The sequence below is a fragment of the Pelodiscus sinensis genome, chromosome 9 (genome assembly GCF_052426305.1).
Source record: "Pelodiscus sinensis isolate ZL-2025 chromosome 9, ASM5242630v1, whole genome shotgun sequence".
In the NCBI taxonomy this organism is placed as follows: Eukaryota; Metazoa; Chordata; order Testudines; family Trionychidae; genus Pelodiscus; species Pelodiscus sinensis.
The window spans coordinates 2883409-2900081 of NC_143060.1; the positions used below are offsets into that span (position 1 = coordinate 2883409).

A 16673-nucleotide genomic window follows, 5' to 3' on the forward strand; every position below is an offset into this window, starting at 1 on the left:
CCAACACTATGGCATTTAATTTCAGAAAAGGGAACTATACAAAAATGAGGTTAGTTACACAGAAATTAAAAGGTACAATGCCAAAAATAAAATCCCTGAAAGATGCATGGAAACTTTTCAAAGACACCATAATAGAGGCTCAACTTAAATGAATACCCCAAATTAAATAACAGTAGGAGAACCAAAAAAGTGCAACCCTTAATTACCAAGGAAAAGAAGCAGAAAGAGATAAAAAGGTATCATGTAGAAAATGGAAGTTAAATCCTAGTGAGGAAAATAAAAAGGAGTACAAACTCTATCAAATGAAGTGTAAAAATATAATTAGAAAGGGGAAAAAGGAATTTGACAAACAGCTAGCAAAACACTCAAAAAGTAAAAGCAAAATTTTTCAGTACATCAGAAGCAGGAACCCTGCTAAACAACCAGGCTACGAATAGACTACAAGTTTCTTTCGGAAAAAGCTTTTCCAGAAGAGATCTTCCAGACAAACTTTTTTTCGGAAGAATAGTGATAGAAATGTAGCCGTGTTAGTCTGGTGTAGCTGAAACAAAATACAGGACTATGTAGCACTTTAAAGACTAACAAGATGGTTTAAGTGCTACATAGTGCTGTATTTTTTTTCGGAAGAGAGTCTACACAGCAAAAGCTCAACGAAACAGCAATGTGCGTTTTCAAAAGATAGCGTCCACATTGATTGGATACTATCTTGCATTTCAGTTGTGATTACTGTGGACAGAGTGGCCACCAGAGCATCTGTGCTTTTTCCTGGAGGCCTCTTCTTTCGAAAAAACACTCTTTTGTGTCCACACACACCTTTTTCTGAAAAAGACTTCTTCCTTGTAGAAAGAGGTTTACCGCTGTTGAAAAAACCCCTCCATTCTTTCGACTCTCTGTCGAAAGAATGCAATACAGGCAGTCCCCGAGTTACGTGGATCCAACTTATGTTACGAACGGGGTTTTTCTCGCCCCGGAGGACGGGAGCGGCGGGATGCCCAGATGCGCCGCGGTCCCGCTGCCCGAATCCTCCGGGGCGAGAAAAGCTGCTCTGCGTCTCCCTGGTCTGCTGGGGGGGGGGGGGGAAGGCCCCCCCCCAGCAGACCAGGGAGACGGGGAGCAAAGCCGAGGAGCACTCGGGCAGCGGGACAGCCGCGGCACGTCTGGGCTGTCCCGCTGCCCCAGTGCTCCGCGGCTTTGCTCCGCGTCTCCCTGGTCTGCTGGAGACCAGCAGACCAGGGAGACGGGGAGCAAAGCCGCGGAGGACCCGGCCGGCGGGACCGCGGTGCGTCTCGGTCCACCGCCCGCATCTCCCTGGTCTGCTGGGGGGGGGGGGGCGCAGCTAGTGAATCAGGACGCCTGGGGCAGAGCAGCTTGGGTGCTGCTGGGTTGGTCCTGCCCCGGACTTCCTGGAATCAGCCACTGATCAGTTTCAGCAGCAGCTGACTTGGGACGCCTGGGGTTCTTAAGCTGAATCTGTATGTAAGAACTGGCATCCAGATTCAGCCTGTTGAAACTGATCAGCGGCTGATTCCAGAAAGCCCGGGGCAGAGCAACACTGCCTCGGGCTTCCTGTAGTTAGCCACTGGTCAGTTTCAGCAGCGGCTGAATCTGGACGCCAGTTCCGACTTACATACAGATTCAACTTAAGAACAAACCTACAGTCCCTATCTTGTACGTAACCCGGGGACTGCCTGTAATCTGCAGTGTAGACATACCCCAGTGAGCCCACTGGATGACGGAGATGCTAAAGAAACACTCAAGGATGATAAGGTCACTGTTGAGAAACTCAATGAAATTTTTGCACCGGTCTTTATGGCTAAAGATGTGAGGAAGATTCCCAAACCTGAGTCATTCTTTTTAGGCGACAAATGTGTGGAATTGTCCCAGATTGAGGTGTCATTAGAGGAGGTTTTGGAACAAACTTATAAACTAAATAGTGATGAGTCACCAGGACCAGATGGCATTCACCCAAGAGTTCTGACAGAACTCAAATGTGAAATTGTGGAACTACTAACTGTGGTCTGCAACCGATCTTTAAATCAGCTTCTGTACCTAATAGCTATCCCCTAGTTAATGTGAAGCCAATTTTTAAAAAGGGCTTGAGGGGATCCTGGCAATCTGTGGGAGAAAAGTCAACATGGTTTCTGTAAAGGGAAATCCTGCCTCACCACTCCATTAGAGTTCTTTGAGGGGGTCAACAAGCGTGTGGACAAGGGGGATCCAGTGGATATAGTGTACTTAGATTTCCAGAAAGCCTTTAACAAGGTCCCTCACCAAAGGCTCTTAAGCAAAGTAAGATGCCATGGAATAAAAGGGAAGGGCCTCTCATGGATTGGCAACTGGTTAAAAAACAGGAAACAAAGGGTGGAAATAAATGGTCCATTTTCACAGTGGAGAGAGGTAACTAGTGGCGTCCTACAGGAATCCGTACTGCGACCAATCCTATTCAATGTATTCAGAAACTAGCAGACTTACCTGGCATTGCCTGGGTCCAGCCCTTGGGAGCACACAGGTCTCCTGCCAGCACACGCCCAGCCAGCTAGGGGCCTGGCCGAGGACAGAACACTAAAACTGGAAATGACCTCAAGAGGGCATCAAGTCCAGTCTCCTGCCTGCACGGCAAGACCAAGCACTGTCTAGAGCAGGGTTTCCCAACCTATGGGTTGGGACCCAAATATGGGTCGCCATTACCTTTCAAAAGGGTCTCCAGGTGTCTCCCTAGGTGGCTCTTACGGAGCCATTCACACATTTTTTGAATTGCCCTGGGTCACCAAGTCTTCCTGAATTGTCAAAACAGGTCCCCATCTGGAAAAGGTTGGTTACCGCTGGTCTAGACCATCCCTGGTAGGTGTCTGTCTAACCTGCTCTTGAATATCTCCAGTGATGGAGGTTCCACAACCTCCCTAGGCAATTTATTCCAGTGTTTAACCACCCTGATAGTGAGGAAGTTTTTCCTAATGTCCAATCTAAACCTCCCTTACTGCAGTTTAAGCCCATTGCTTTTAGTCCTGTCCTCAGAGGCCAAGGAGAACAATTTTTCTCCCGCCTCCTTGTAACAACACCCTTTTAGGTACTTGAAAACTGCTGTCAATGTGACTATAATGCAGGGCTGAGAGAGATAGGGTAGAAATAGGAGAAGACTGGCAATGGGGTGGGGAGTGGGAGAAGGCGGAGACACTGCAGAACTTCTACTGAGCCAGTGTGGGATGGAGGAAACAGCAGAGAAAACAAAACAAGGCTAATCTGAGAGCCGAAGCTGTCAGAGAGGGCCCAGAACTGCTGCAGCATAACAGGAGTTATCAGTGGGTGTCAGAAGGGAGAAGGCAGTGCTCCTCCACACAGCCGTTAACTTGCTCCTTTCTCTGGCCTCCTGTAGCAAAATGCCATCTCCATGAAAGCTCCTTCCCAGCCTCCCATTGACTTCAGAGGGGTCAGGATTTCACCCTTATTATGTAAGTGATTCCCTGTTTTGACTCCCCTGGATCTACTTAGTATCATGGTCTCTGACTGGCCCAACAACGGATCTGGAGGCTTCAGACATCCAGCTGTGCAGTAGCTGTTGAGAAATCAGCGATTCTGTGCCTCCCGCCTCTGGGGAAGGGCAGTGGGTTGAGGATTTTATTGTGAGCAGGGAGCTGTTGAAGAGGCAGCAAGAGCAGTTTGTTTCCAGCACGCTCTGTAGGGGCCTTACGCAGGCCTCTGCCTTGGGGAAACCGGTGAGTTTCCAACACAGTCACACATGAAAGACGTGCAGAGGCTGCTGTAATAGGTGGGATATGCCCGCAGGTGACTGACATGAGCAGAGTCTGCGAAGTCCACAGCTCTCACCGCCACGTTGTGCTGCCGCCGTGCTTCAATCATGTGCTCTATGTCACTGGCCAGGATGATCCTATCGCCCTTGGAGTAGAGGTACAGCTCGGGCCACCTCGAGGTCTCCTTCAGCAGGGCATCATAATGGCTCTCGTGGAAGAGGCGAGTCACTGGGTACAGCAGGATCCGCAGCACCAGCACCAGGATAGCGAAGACCATCAGGAGGCAATACTTGAGCAGCACGTTCGTTGATCCCAGGACAGCTGCCAAGGCACGCAGGCTGCCTATCACGTTTCTTCTACCTGGGGCGCTATCAAAAATGGTGCCGGCAACCTTGAGGCTGCTGAACTGCCTCTCCGTGTGGATCAGCTCTAGGATGTAACGGTAAAGCATGACCCCGCCATTGCTGAACACATGAAACAGCAGGGGGTTCTTTTCAATGTTATAGTCAAAAAGCAGCTCCAGGAGCTTCCTAGCTGGGCTCTGGAGGGACCTGATGCCAAAGGGTTCTGTGAAAAACACTGTCTTCCATGGAGCTGTGTAGCGGATAATTGTGCACCCCTGGGAGGAAGACAGACAGACACACATCATGGCGCACGAAGGAAAGCAAGCAACAAGACAGCACTCCCCATCTGCCACCATGTTCACAGCACTTGCTCTAGAGGACAGAGTGCTGGTCCCTCTCCCTGGTCAGTGCTGGCTCCCCATGAGTGTATCTTTAGTAGAACATCCTGCACAACACTGGTGAAGGAGGAGGAACTGGTAAAACTTAGCCTAATCAAGAGCCTATGTATATGCCATTTTATGGCTGCCTAACATCTGATCCTTTTTTGAAGCTTGCTAATCTCCAGCAATTTAAGCAGATGTGGGGAAGGGGTCATAGCAGATTCCACTTAATAGCCACCTGGATATTTACATCTTCTCGTTAATAGCAACATTTGCTGGACCGATCCTGTCCCATTGACTGTAATGCTAATGAAATTTGGATACTGGCAAAGCCGTGCTGATTATTAGCAGTAAGAACCCCAACTGCAGGCAGGGTTGTAGGGTTGCAGCCAGGCAAGGAAGTGCCGGTACACACCGTCCCTGACTGCAGCCCTGTAGCCTGCCTCCAACTAGCACACTCCTGAGTTTCCTTCCAGGGTTAGCAGATACCAGAGCTACACTGCTCCTCTCCAGACTGAACCTTACACCCAGGGAAGGAAGCACTGGGACATCTGATCCTTGACCGATTGGGAGCTCAAGAAGACTCACCACAGGGCTCCCATACCCTGTAGAAAGTCCCACCCTCTGGGGTGCATTCCCCTCCCTGCTGCTGCCCTGCCTGCAATGCAGGCTTCCTTTCCTGGCTGCAGCTGACAAAGCTGCTTTCCATGTATTACGACCTGCTGGATAATGTCAGGTTTTGCTGGCCACAAAGGTTTCAACTGTTAATAGCCAGAAGTTACTGCATTTGGTTACACATACTAGAAAACTTGGACAGCTAAGCTCCCATATTTAGATATATATATAGTGTTACTCTGAGCATTCACTTTACTAAGGGAGGGTATTATAAAATCAGGCACCCAGGTGCTGAAGCAATGGGCCCCCCAGAAGTTTCTAAGTAAATGTGGGTGAAGCTAGTTGTAGAAGCACTCAATATTTTACAGTAGCTCAGCAAAGGCATTCCTTGCTATGACTGCTTGAGAAATGCAGAGAAATAGCATCAAAACAACCCTCCAGAGAATCAAGCATCATCCAGTCCATCCTGACAGGTGTTTGTTTAACCTGCTCTGAAAACTCTCCAATGATGAAGATTCCACAACCTCCACAGGCAATTTATTCCAATGATTAATCTCTGCCTTGTAACAACCTTTTAGGTACTTGAAAATTGCTATCAAGCCCCTGTCTTCTCCTTCCCAGACTAAACAAACCAAATTCTTTCAATCTTCCCTCATAGATCATACATTTTTCAGAGCTTTCATCTTTTTTTTTTTGCTCTTTTCTAGACTTTCTCCAATTTGTCCACATCTTTCCTGAAATGTGACAATACTCCATCTGAGGCCTAATCTGCACAGAGTAGAGCAGAAGAATTTGTTCTCATGTCTTGCTTAATACACTCCTGTTAATACAACCCCATAATGTGTTCTTTTTTTGCAACACGTTTATACGTTGACTCATTTAGCTTGTGGTCCACTATGTCCCCTAGATCTCCTGCCACAGTACTCCTTCCTAGACAGTCACTTCCCATTTTGTCTGTGCACAACTGATTGTTCCTTCCTAAGTGCAGTACCTTGCATCTATGCTTGTTGAATTTCATGCTACTTATCATTTCTCCAGTTTGTCCAGATCATTTTGAATTCTCCAAAGCATTTACAGTCCCTCCCAGACTGAACCTTGCACCCAGAGGTGCAAGGTACCATCCCAGCGGTATGTCCAGAGAGGATTGGGGAGAAGCGAGGAAGATACATTTTAAATCATCAGAATAGGTGAAAGTATCTGGGTTTTGCATTTATACTCCTGGGCTGTGTCTACACTGGCCACTTATTCTGGAAAATCAGCCACTTTTCCGGAATAAGCTGCGAGCTGTCTACACTGGCCCTTGAATTTCCGGAAAAGCAACAACGCTCTACTGTACAAAATCAGCCACTATTCCAGAAAAACTATTCTGCTCCCGCTCGGGCATAAGTCCTTATTCCGGAACACTGTTCCAGAAAAGGGCCAGTGTAGACAGCCCAGTAATCTTTTCCGGAAAAAAGCCCCAATCGCGAAAATGGCGATCAGGGCTCTTTTCCGGAAAAGCGCGTCTACATTGGCCACAGACGCTTTTCCGGAAAAAGGGCTTTTCCGGAAAAGCAGCCTGCCAATGTAGACGCTCCTTTTCCGGAAAAACTGAAAACGGAATAGTATTCCGTTTTAAGCATTTCTGGAAATTCATGCCAGTGTAGACACAGCCCTAGTGGGTGCAGCTCCCTTCCCGATCGCTGTTAGAACCCTATGCAACCCTGCATCCCTACCCTCAAGGATCTCTCTCCTCCCCATCGTTTTTCCAGCCATGGAGGACTTGCCAAGAGTGCCATGCCAGCATGTCAATAACGCTCATTTAACCAGCAGGGATGACAGTTGGCCATTAGCCAATACAAAGTACTGTACTGCCCTTCTTTTCCCACTGGCTAAGCAAGCTGCCTCCTCTGGGCTTCCACACATATTATGTCCGAGGCTGGCAGGGGCACTGGGGTCTCCCACATGGCATCACAGAACACACAGCCATCATAATGTACCAGGTGTGACCTCCCTGTTCTGTTTCTGAGTCCATAAGCACCCTATGGCTTAAGTTTCATTTGTAAAGATTCAAAAAGTTCAATTAAGACATCTGGGAATTAGGGAAATAAAATCCAGTAAGAATAAAAAAGCCAACGTAACATAACTGCAGCTAAGTACATAAAAAACCCACCTTCCAAAAGTCTCCCCAATCTCGCCAACCCTCCCATAGTTTATGATTTGAAGCTTTTATTCATACTATGTATAAATATAGCTGGAGCAGTGGCTACATTAAAACTATTCTAGCATCACATCCACAACTAGGCATTTGCAGTTATCAAGCCCTTAGGATATTTGATCATTGGTGCAAAGAGCAGTTTAGTTTTTCTATTTGGAAAGCAGCATGTGGCAGTTCCAATCTAGCAGTGGAGTTCTCAGCACATAGAAAACAGGGACAGAGACAAGAGACCTACAACCCTCACAAGGCACTGTGCTACCAAGTGCAATTCAAATTTTCCATGTTTAATTTTTAAAAAATCCACAGAAAGCAGAATCTTTTTGCAAAAAAGTAGCCCAAACCCAATTTTGCATTAAGACTGCAACGGATTTTTTTTCTGCCAGACATAATTGTGTGGCTTAATCCTTGTAAAGTGCTAAACATTATTCGTGTAAGAATGAGAAAGAAGTTCATTCCCCATAGCTCATTCCATCCTCAGTGTCTCTCCTAACTAGTTCCCTTTAAGCAATCTTAGCAAACTGTGTACAGGCAGTCCCCGACTTCGCGGATCCGACTTATGTCGGATCCGCAGTTACGAACGGGGCTGCCCCGGAGTACACGGACTGCGGGACCTCGCAGTCCCGCCGCCCGTGTACTCCGGGCGAGAAAAGCTGCTCCGCGTCTCCCTGGTCTGCAGACCAGGAAGACGCGGAGCAAAGCTGCTGCCCGAGCCCCCCCCCCCCGGCTTTGCAAAGCCTCGGGGAAGCCGGCAGCGGGGCAGCCCAGGCACGCCTGGGATGCTCCGCTGCCGGCTAAAGCCGCGGGGGGGCTCAGGCAGCGAGGCAGCCCAGGCGCGCCTGGGCTGCTCCGCTGCCGGCTTCCCCGAGGCTTTGCAAAGCCGTGGAGGGGCTCGGGCAACGAGGCAGCCCAGGCCACCTGGGCTGCTCCGCTGCCAGCTTCCCCGAGGCTTTGCAAAGCTGCGGGGAAAGCCGGCAGCGGAACAGCCCAGACGCCCCGCGGCTGTCCCGCTGCCGGCGTCCTCAGAGGCTTTGCTCCCCGTCTCCCTGGTCTGCTGGTCTCCAGCAGACCAGGGAGACTGGGAGCAAAGCCGCGGAGGACCCAGGCGGCGGGACCGCGGTGCGTCTCGGTCCGCCGCCCACGTCTTCCTGGTCTGCTGGGGTGGGGGGGGCGCAGCTAGTACGCCCCCCCCCCCCCCCCAGCAGACTAGGCTTTTCTCCGGACGCCTGTGGCAGAGCAGCTGGGGCGCTGCCGGTTGGTCCCGCAGCGCCGCTCTGGGCGCTACTGGACCAATCCAGCAGCACCCCAGCTGCTCTGGTCCTGATTCAGCCGCTGCTGGTCAGTTTCAGCAGCGGCTGAATCAGGACGCCTGGGGCAGAGCAGATGGGGTGCTGCTGGGTTGGTCCAGTAGCGCCGAGGAGCGGCACTACTGGAGCAACCCAGCAGCACCCCAGCTGCTCTGCCCCAGGCGTCCTGATTCAGCCGCTGCTGAAACTGACCAGCGCTGACTACAGGAAGCCCGAGGCAGAGTTGCTCTGCCTCGGGCTTCCTGGAATCAGCTGCTGATCAGTTTCAGCAGCAGCTGACTTGGGGACGCTTGGGGTACTTAAGTTGATTCTGTATGTAAGTCAGAACTGGCGGTCAGTTTCAGCAGCGGCTGAATCTGGACGCCAGTTCCGACTTACATACAGATTCAACTTAAGAACAAACCTACAGTCCCTATCTTGTACGTAACCCGGGGACTGCCTGTATTTTAGAATGCAGATACCTATCTTTCTGGCAATGGGACTGAGACACCAAATGTATTTCATGCCTGATACTGAGCGTTGCATGATGGTGTGGTCAGCAGCAGCTGAGCAGTGAAATGCTGTTACCAATCCTGAGACACCCAACAAGTCATTCTCTACTAAAACATACTTTAATTTATGTGTCTCAGATGTCAGGATAAACAACAGCTTAGAGGCTGCCATGTGAGGTTGTCATGCTGGGTAATATTCAAAGTCAAGCTTTAGCATCTATCCTTACAATAGGTTTGGATCCAAAATAAAGTCCATTCTCACATATTGAGAAAGAGATGAGAAATAACGGGCCTAAATTCCACTAGGCTCAAAAACCAAGAACTTTCCATCATTCCATGGACCAGAACAGCAAGATTTTTTTTTAAAGAGACTGATAATAAGAGACAGACACTCAGAACCTTCTACTTCCAGGACATTATTCCAAATCCTGTCCAGCTAATGACCGAACATGGTTACCATCTGATGGTTGTTCCATAAATTGTGTGAAATTAGTTTAAGGGCATCAAATCAATCCCCAGTAGCCAGGCAACCAGATCACAATAACCTGCACACTATTAGATCACAATAACCTGCACACTTATTAGTCTCAGAAGAAAGGCCAGAGGCTGAATAAGCCGTCACTGAACTTGCCTTCAACCCTTACAGTTGGCCCTGCTAGGTCTGTATAGATGTATATTGGTGAAGATGTATGTATGGAGCTTGCACTCTCACTGTCCATGTTTTATCTGGTCTGTAGATAAACAGAGGACAAAGATTTACACGGGTTTAAAAAAAAGTCTTAAAAACTTCAGAAACTTAGGAAAAGGCAGAAAAGAATTCATTTTATATATATAACCAGGATGCTAAAGACATTACGCAGAGAATGTCAACACGCTACTTCAACATGCAAGGAGTTTTCAAACAAAAATAAAGCCCAACACTTTCTTCTGGAGCTTCTTTGGCATCATAAGAAAGGGTAAGGTCTTTTTACCAGGATGGAGGGAAAAAATCCCTCACATAGCCTTGCTATAGCTTTATGTTGGCATAGACAGAGGAACAATCTACTCACCTTCTGATGATAGATGGTGCTGTATTTTGCCAGGTGTTTATCATGGCAGCCACCCCACCCCAGCAGAATTACCACCGGTTGGTTATTTTTGTTTCCCCACTCTGGACTAGAGTCTGAAATAAATCAGGAGATTTTTAAGAAATGAAACTGCCCTTCAGTTCACTAGAGTCAAATCAAAATTACAACCTAACTACTTAATAAGGATATCAATTTTAACCCTACTCCTGAGCCTCTATTGTAACTACTGTCCTTATAATTGGATTCCTTCGATAGTCTATAAGTATATAATTTAGCTATTATTACCATATTGTATTACAGTACAAACTAAAATGACAAACCCTACTTCAAACAACTTTTAGTGTAAAGGACAAAATGCTATAGGCCAAAGTAGGACACAAATAAGGATGCAAAGATGCTAAAAATTAGAAGCTCACATTATAAATGTTTCTAAAATTCAGGGTTCAAAAAAATCCATTTAGCAGTGGCAAATGGCAGGTTTTCCCTTACTGTACGTGAAGGAAAACAGGTTCATTGATTTTTGGAGAAGTTTACATTTTCATTAAAAAAAAAAGTTTCCAGATCATTTGGCTACGTAAGGCTTATCTACACATGGAATTAGCTCTGACTTTTTAGAAGTGGGTTAAGCAAAGTAGAAACCAAGCATTATTATCCAGAGAATAAGAGTGTCCACATGGGGAGTTAATTAGGAATAACTCTGTATAGAAAAGTCCAAAGATATTAGTTTTATCTTGTTTTTAAAACACCCCAATAGTGCTCTCAGCCTATTCAAAATAAATAAAAAGACGTGATCATTGTCCCAAAGATTTTCCAATCTGGCATGAGATGCAGTGGAATGAGACTAACAGAGAACAGCTGGAGAGAGACATGGGTCACAGCAACAAGCTTACAGTGGCAGTCTGGCCCTGCCCAGCACGTTGTTTCCATACACAGATCATTCTGCTACGAATAACTCTTGATAATTAACACTCCCAAGCACAACAGAAGTGATTTAAAGGAGACGGGAATAGGATTATTTGGCTAACAGACACGTGAAATAGAACAATTAAGAGCAAGTCCTTCAAGAGCAACAACCCTACTGCTATGCAGCACTGGGCCACCAGAGACCCAGACTGCACTGTCCATGGGGGCATCAGATAATCACACCCTCCACCTGGGGCATCAGACACCAGCTTCCCGCATACCAGCCCTCTGGGGCACCACCCACCTGCTCCCTTGCCTTATCCCGGGGGGTTCAACAACCTGCCCCACACTGTCTCTCCACCAGGAGCTTCAGGTCCGACACATGCTCCCCTCATCTCTTCTCCAGAGAAAGAAACACCATCCCTGCTCACCTCCTCATTTCTTCCCCCACCAGGGCTACATACACCCACCACCCTCTCAACCCCTTCCACCTCCGGGGCCTCAGACAGTTACCCCCACTGCCTCCTCACTCCTCCGCAGGCACTCGGACACCTGCCCCCCCACCTCCTCCTCACTCCCCCCCCCCCCGGGCCCTCACACACCTGCCCCCCCGCCTCCTCCTCACTCCCCCCCCCGGGCCCTCACACACCTGCCCCCCCGCCTCCTCCTCACTCCCCCCCCCCGGGCCCTCACACACCTGCCCCCCCGCCTCCTCCTCACTCCCCCCCCCCCGGGCCCTCACACACCTGCCCCCCGCCTCCTCCTCACTCCCCCCCCCGGGCCCTCACACACCTGCCCCCCCGCCTCCTCCTCACTCCCCCCCCCGGGCCCTCACACACCTGCCCCCCCGCCTCCTCCTCGCTCCCCCCCCCGGGCCCTCACACACCTGCCCCCCCGCCTCCTCCTCGCCTCCCCCCCCCCGGGCCCTCACACACCTCCCCCCCCTCCTCCTCCTCACTCCCCCCCCCGGGCCCTCACACACCTGCCCCCCCGCCTCCTCCTCACCCCCCCCCCCGGGCCCTCACACACCTGCCCCCGCCCCGCCCCGCCCCGCCCCGCCCGCAGGGCTCGTGGGGACCCGTTGCACGGCCAGCCCGTACCCAGGCGGCCCCCCGCAGGCAGCTCGATGGTACAGCCCAGCTCGCCGCCCCCCATCCCGGCCGCCCCGTGGACCGAACGCCCGCACTCCACACCGGAAGTTGCCGCCTCTCGCGCCGCAGCAGCCAATGGCCGAGATCGAAGTCCGCGCTCTGTGACCTTTCGCCCTGGCAACACGCCGCTCCCGGGGCAACAGACCCGCGGCCTAGCAACCGCCTGTCTCCAGCGCCCGCCCACCGTGACGCAATGAGCCTGCCCTGTGGTTTGTTCGGCGCCCATGTCAATCAAGGTGAAGATTAACTCCCTGGAGAGAAGGTGAGAAGGTCTCGTGTCCAATGAGCCCGCCTCGAGAGGGGCCCAGAGGTGGGGGGGCAGGGCTGGGGGTTGACAGGTGGGGTGGGTGGGTGCTGGGGGGGCAGGGCTGGGGGTTGACACGTGGGGTGGGTGGGTGCAGGGGGGCAGGGCTGGAGGTTGACACGTTGGATGGATGGGTGCTGGGGGGGCAGGGCTGGGGTTGACAGGTGGGGTGGGTGGGTGCTGGGGGGGCAGGGCTGGGGGTTGACACGTGGGGTGGGTGGGTGCTGGGGGGGCAGGGCTGGGGGTTGACACGTGGGGTGGGTGGGTGCTGGGGGGGCAGGGCTGGGGGTTGACACGTGGGGTGGGTGGGTGCTGGGGGGGCAGGGCTGGGGTTGACAGGTGGGGTGGGTGGGTGCTGGGGGGGCAGGGCTGGGGGTTGACACGTGGGGTGGGTGGGTGCAGGGGGGCAGGGCTGGAGGTTGACACGTTGGATGGATGGGTGCTGGGGGGGCAGGGCTGGGGTTGACAGGTGGGGTGGGTGGGTGCTGGGGGGGCAGGGCTGGGGGTTGACACGTGGGGTGGGTGGGTGCTGGGGGGGCAGGGCTGGAGGTTGACACGTTGGGTGGGTGGGTGCTGGGGGGGCAGGGCTGGGGTTGACACGTGGGGTGGGTGGGTGCTGGGGGGGCAGGGCTGGGGGTTGACACGTGGGGTGGGTGGGTGCTGGGGGGGCAGGGCTGGGGGTTGACACGTGGGGTGGGTGGGTGCTGGGGGGGCAGGGCTGGGGATGAAGCAAGTCAACAGGGTTGTATGGACAGATGTCTTGCTTCCTGTGTAGTACCTCCTTTGGCTCCAATTCTACACGCACCCATGCATGTGCTTAACTTTAAGCCCCATTCTGGGACTACTCACAAGCTTAAAGTTAAGCATGTGTGTTTGCATGATCAAAACCTATGTGAATAAACCATCTTTAGCTTCCAGAGTTGTCAATCTGCGCTTTTTACCAGAACTAATTACACTTTAAAATTTGTAAATTTGGGGGCGGGGGACAAAGTGCCCAAATATGTCAAAGAAGTTTGGCAAAATGGGGATCACTGTTTTGAAGGTCACAGCATCTTTTGGGGCTTTCTATGGCTGTTCTCTCCCGTGGATTATTATTTCATTATCCCTCTGCCCCCTGCCCCTGAAAGCTGTGGGCACTTGAAAAATTAAATAATAAGCCATGAGGTAGGATAAATGTCCCAAATTCAAAACCCAGCCTTTCATCATCAAGGCCCTATGCATCGCTGTTCTTATTTCATCCTGCTCACCTTCTGGGAGGGCCTGTCATGTGATCAAATATCCATCCTGCGAAACTAACAGGAATCTAAGATTAAGAAAATTAGCAACATTAAAGTGTTGTATTCACATCTGGGAGGAGACTGCTCTTGTGAAGGTGATCTTGTGAGTCAATCAGGAGATCTGGTTTCTAATCCTAGCTCTGCCACAGATTTACCATGTGGCCTTGGGTAAGTCAGTTAATCTCTTTATTGCCTCAGTTTCTCTAGATGTAAAAATGGGTTAGCAATGTGACTAAAGGAAGACAAGATAACATGAATCAATGTTTGTCAAGTGCTTTTGTGGTTCTTAATTGGAAAGCCCTAGAGAAGGGGAAAGTATCATTCGTGTTGGTGTTGCTCTTCCTTACAGCCTACATTTATCTGTAGGGGTTTCTGTAAGCTTCTCTCTCTCTCCTCAGGACAGCAGTGATCATGACTTCCATAAAGGAGCAGGCAGCCATCAGCAGACTGATGGGGTTCTTGCAGGAATGGGACAATGCTACCAAAGCTGCTCGTAGCCACATTCTGGACAATTTCATTAAGGCGAACCAAGGCAAGACAGGGCCAGAGTTGGAGCTGGAATTCTCCCAGGGAGCCAGCTTGTTTCTGGCCCGCATAACTGCATGGCTTAGGCTGACGTATCTGCTTCCTTGGGTGTTGGCACAAGAGAAGGGAAGATCCTCTCCCAAATGTCCTTTTCCCCAATATGATTTAAGGTAGCTCCCCTCCCCCATGTGGAAATACCTGTGGCCAGCTAAGTAGTTCAGGGAGAAGAGCTCAGCCCGTGAAAGCTGAAATCTGAGGGAAGTTCCACACCAAGAGCATTAGCGTAACGCCTGCTTTCTGTGACATGGAAGTTTTTGGGTTGCTATGCAAGATTCCCCTTGTTTTCTCCTTCTCCTCTCACAGGCCCTATCTCACTACATCATCACATCCTTCTAGCTGAGGACAAAATGTGACTCCCTGCCAAGGCCATCAAAGCTGTCATCAGGGAATCAATTCACACCCGCCGGCTGCGTCTAGATTGGCATGATTTTCCGGAAATGCTTTTAATGGAAAAGTTTTCCGTTAAAAGCATTTTCGGAACAGAGCGTCTAGATTGGCACGGACGCTTTTCTGCAAAAGCACTTTTTGCGGAAAAGTATCCGTGCCAATCTAGATGCGCTTTTCCGCAAAAAAGCCCCGATCGCCATTTTCGCGATCAGGGCTTTTTTGCGGAAACCAAATCTGAGCTGTCTACACTGGCCCTTTTGCGCAAAAGATTTGCGCAAAAGGGACTTTTGCCTGAACGGGAGCAGCATAGTATTTCTGCAAGAAGCACTGATTTCAGACAGTAGGAAGTCAGTGCTTTTGCGGAAATTCAAGTGGCCAGTGTAGACAGCTGGCAAGTTTTTCCGGAAAAGCGGCTGATTTTCCGGAAAAACTGGCCAGTCTAGACACTGCCACCCTGAGGAAGAGTATGCTGCACCCTTGGTGGCTTGTGACCCCGCTGGCCTGGAAAATTAAGGCCTGTTCCCTTTCCCAAAGACAGGTTCCCCAGGTGCAGTCAGTGCCACATATGGGCACCAAGGTGCCAGCCACAGCAGTTGCAGTGACCAGGTTTAATGTGACAGATTGTCTCCGTATTTGTTCCTTAACATTGTCAATCAGCTATATGTACGGAACATACCTAGATCGGCAGCTAAAGTCGATTGGCATCTTCCTGTCAGCTGCAAGTAGGTGAGTATAACTATGTCACTTCAACAAGGATTCTTTAGGGGGTTTGAACATCCCAGAGCTGTACCAGGGTGGGGATTGGGAGGTAAGAGGCCAGTTCTAATATTTTAGTGAGCTTCAGAGGGGTAGCTGAGTTAGTCTGTAACTGGGAAAACTAAAAAAACAATGAAGAGTCTTGCAGCACCTTAGAGACTAACAAAACATGTAGATGGTATTGTTTCAGGCCCATTTCACAAGCCAACTCCGTAGGAAAGCCTCAGAATTTAACTTCATTTACAAGTTTGATTCCTATCACAGAGGTATGAACAAAGACTGGCTGGATGGCCCACTACATTCTACATCCTAATGACATAAAAACCAAACAATGGGTACTTAAATACAGTTAGTACCTTCTCTGTCAGCTTCATGTAGCATGGACACTCTGACTATTTCTTTCACCCTTTTTTTCTTCCTTTTCCTCCTCTTCCCCCCATCCCCTATTTATTTAGAAACTGGACCTTTAATACTCCAATCATCTGAAGAAGTGGGTTGTGCCCACAGAAGCTCATGATCCCATCTACATCGGGGGTCTCCAGTCTTTTTAAGCACAAGATCTCTTTTTGAATTTAAGTGCAGTCCAGGATCTACCTCAAACCCAAATACCCTTACCTCACCTCCTTCCTGCCCCTACTCACTCCATCCTCCCTCCCTCTGGCGGGGCAGAGGGTTGGGGCACAGGCTCTGGTCTTGGGCTAAGGGATTTGGAGTGGGAGGGGGCTCTGAGCTGAGCCTGGAGCAGTGGCTTGGAGTGCAGGAGGGGATTCATGTCTGGGGCAGGGGATCAGAGCTGGCTCCAGCTGGACCCTGCTGACCCCAGGTGGCTCCTGGGGGGTGGTGCAATGGGGATAAGGCAGGCTCACCCCTGCCTGTGGCCCTGCACCACTCCCAAAAGCAGCCAGCAAACTCCATCCCTCCCAAGCTCTGTTGTGCCCCCCCATACTCCTCGTTCTGTGGAGATAGAATACAGGGTAGGAGAGGGGACACCCTGACATCAGCCCCCCCTCGCCTTTTCCCTTCTCTGCTCTTTACTGCATGCAGGAGGCTCCCGGGGAGAGGCAGCTCCAAGGCAAAGGGCAGGAGGTGCGCAGCAGTGCGGAGAGGGGCAACTGAAGTGCTGTGCTTGATCGCCTCTTGGCCAAACCAGTCAGGATCAGCTG

The 16673-nt window shown here is 50.5% G+C and overlaps 2 protein-coding genes across 5 annotated transcripts in view; one reads left to right on the forward strand and one right to left on the reverse strand.

Moving 5' to 3' along the window:
- TMEM53 (transmembrane protein 53) lies at positions 1-12427 on the reverse strand. 2 transcript variants are annotated; one of them, XM_075935824.2, is made up of 3 exons: positions 12244-12427; positions 10130-10242; positions 1-4368 (listed from the first exon to the last, which is right to left on the reverse strand). In XM_075935824.2, exons 1-3 carry the CDS (start codon positions 12425-12427, stop codon positions 3685-3687), a joined length of 981 nt encoding a protein of 326 aa, XP_075791939.1. In that variant the 3' UTR covers positions 1-3684. The 2 variants fall into 2 exon arrangements, with proteins under 2 accessions (XP_075791939.1, XP_075791938.1); XM_075935823.2 differs by having other exon boundaries at positions 12151-12278.
- ARMH1 (armadillo like helical domain containing 1) overlaps positions 12325-16673 on the forward strand; it is a 24962-nt gene continuing 20613 nt past the window's right edge. For 2 of the 3 annotated variants that reach the window (XM_075935821.2, XM_075935820.2), the window contains exons 1-3: positions 12325-12463; positions 14181-14399; positions 15412-15480. In XM_075935821.2, coding sequence (XP_075791936.2) covers positions 12426-12463; positions 14181-14399; positions 15412-15480 — 326 coding nt within the window. In that variant the 5' untranslated portion in view covers positions 12325-12425. Of the gene's footprint in view, positions 12512-14180; positions 14400-15411; positions 15481-16673 lie in introns of all 3 variants that reach the window. The other variant, XM_075935822.2, reaches the window with a different exon arrangement.

Bases quoted from the DNA above. Each gene is read 5' to 3' on its own strand.
- TMEM53 (XM_075935824.2), bottom strand. From the start codon at position 12,427: ATGGGCGCCGAACAAACCACAGGGCAGGCTCATTGCGTCACGGTGGGC. The intron at 10,243-12,243 runs GTGTGGAGTGCG...GATTTATTTCAG, and splicing joins GCGAGAGGCGGCAACTTCCG to ACTCTAGTCCAGAGTGGGGA. The intron at 4,369-10,129 runs GTGAGTAGATTG...TCTTCCTCCCAG, and splicing joins GCACCATCTATCATCAGAAG to GGGTGCACAATTATCCGCTA.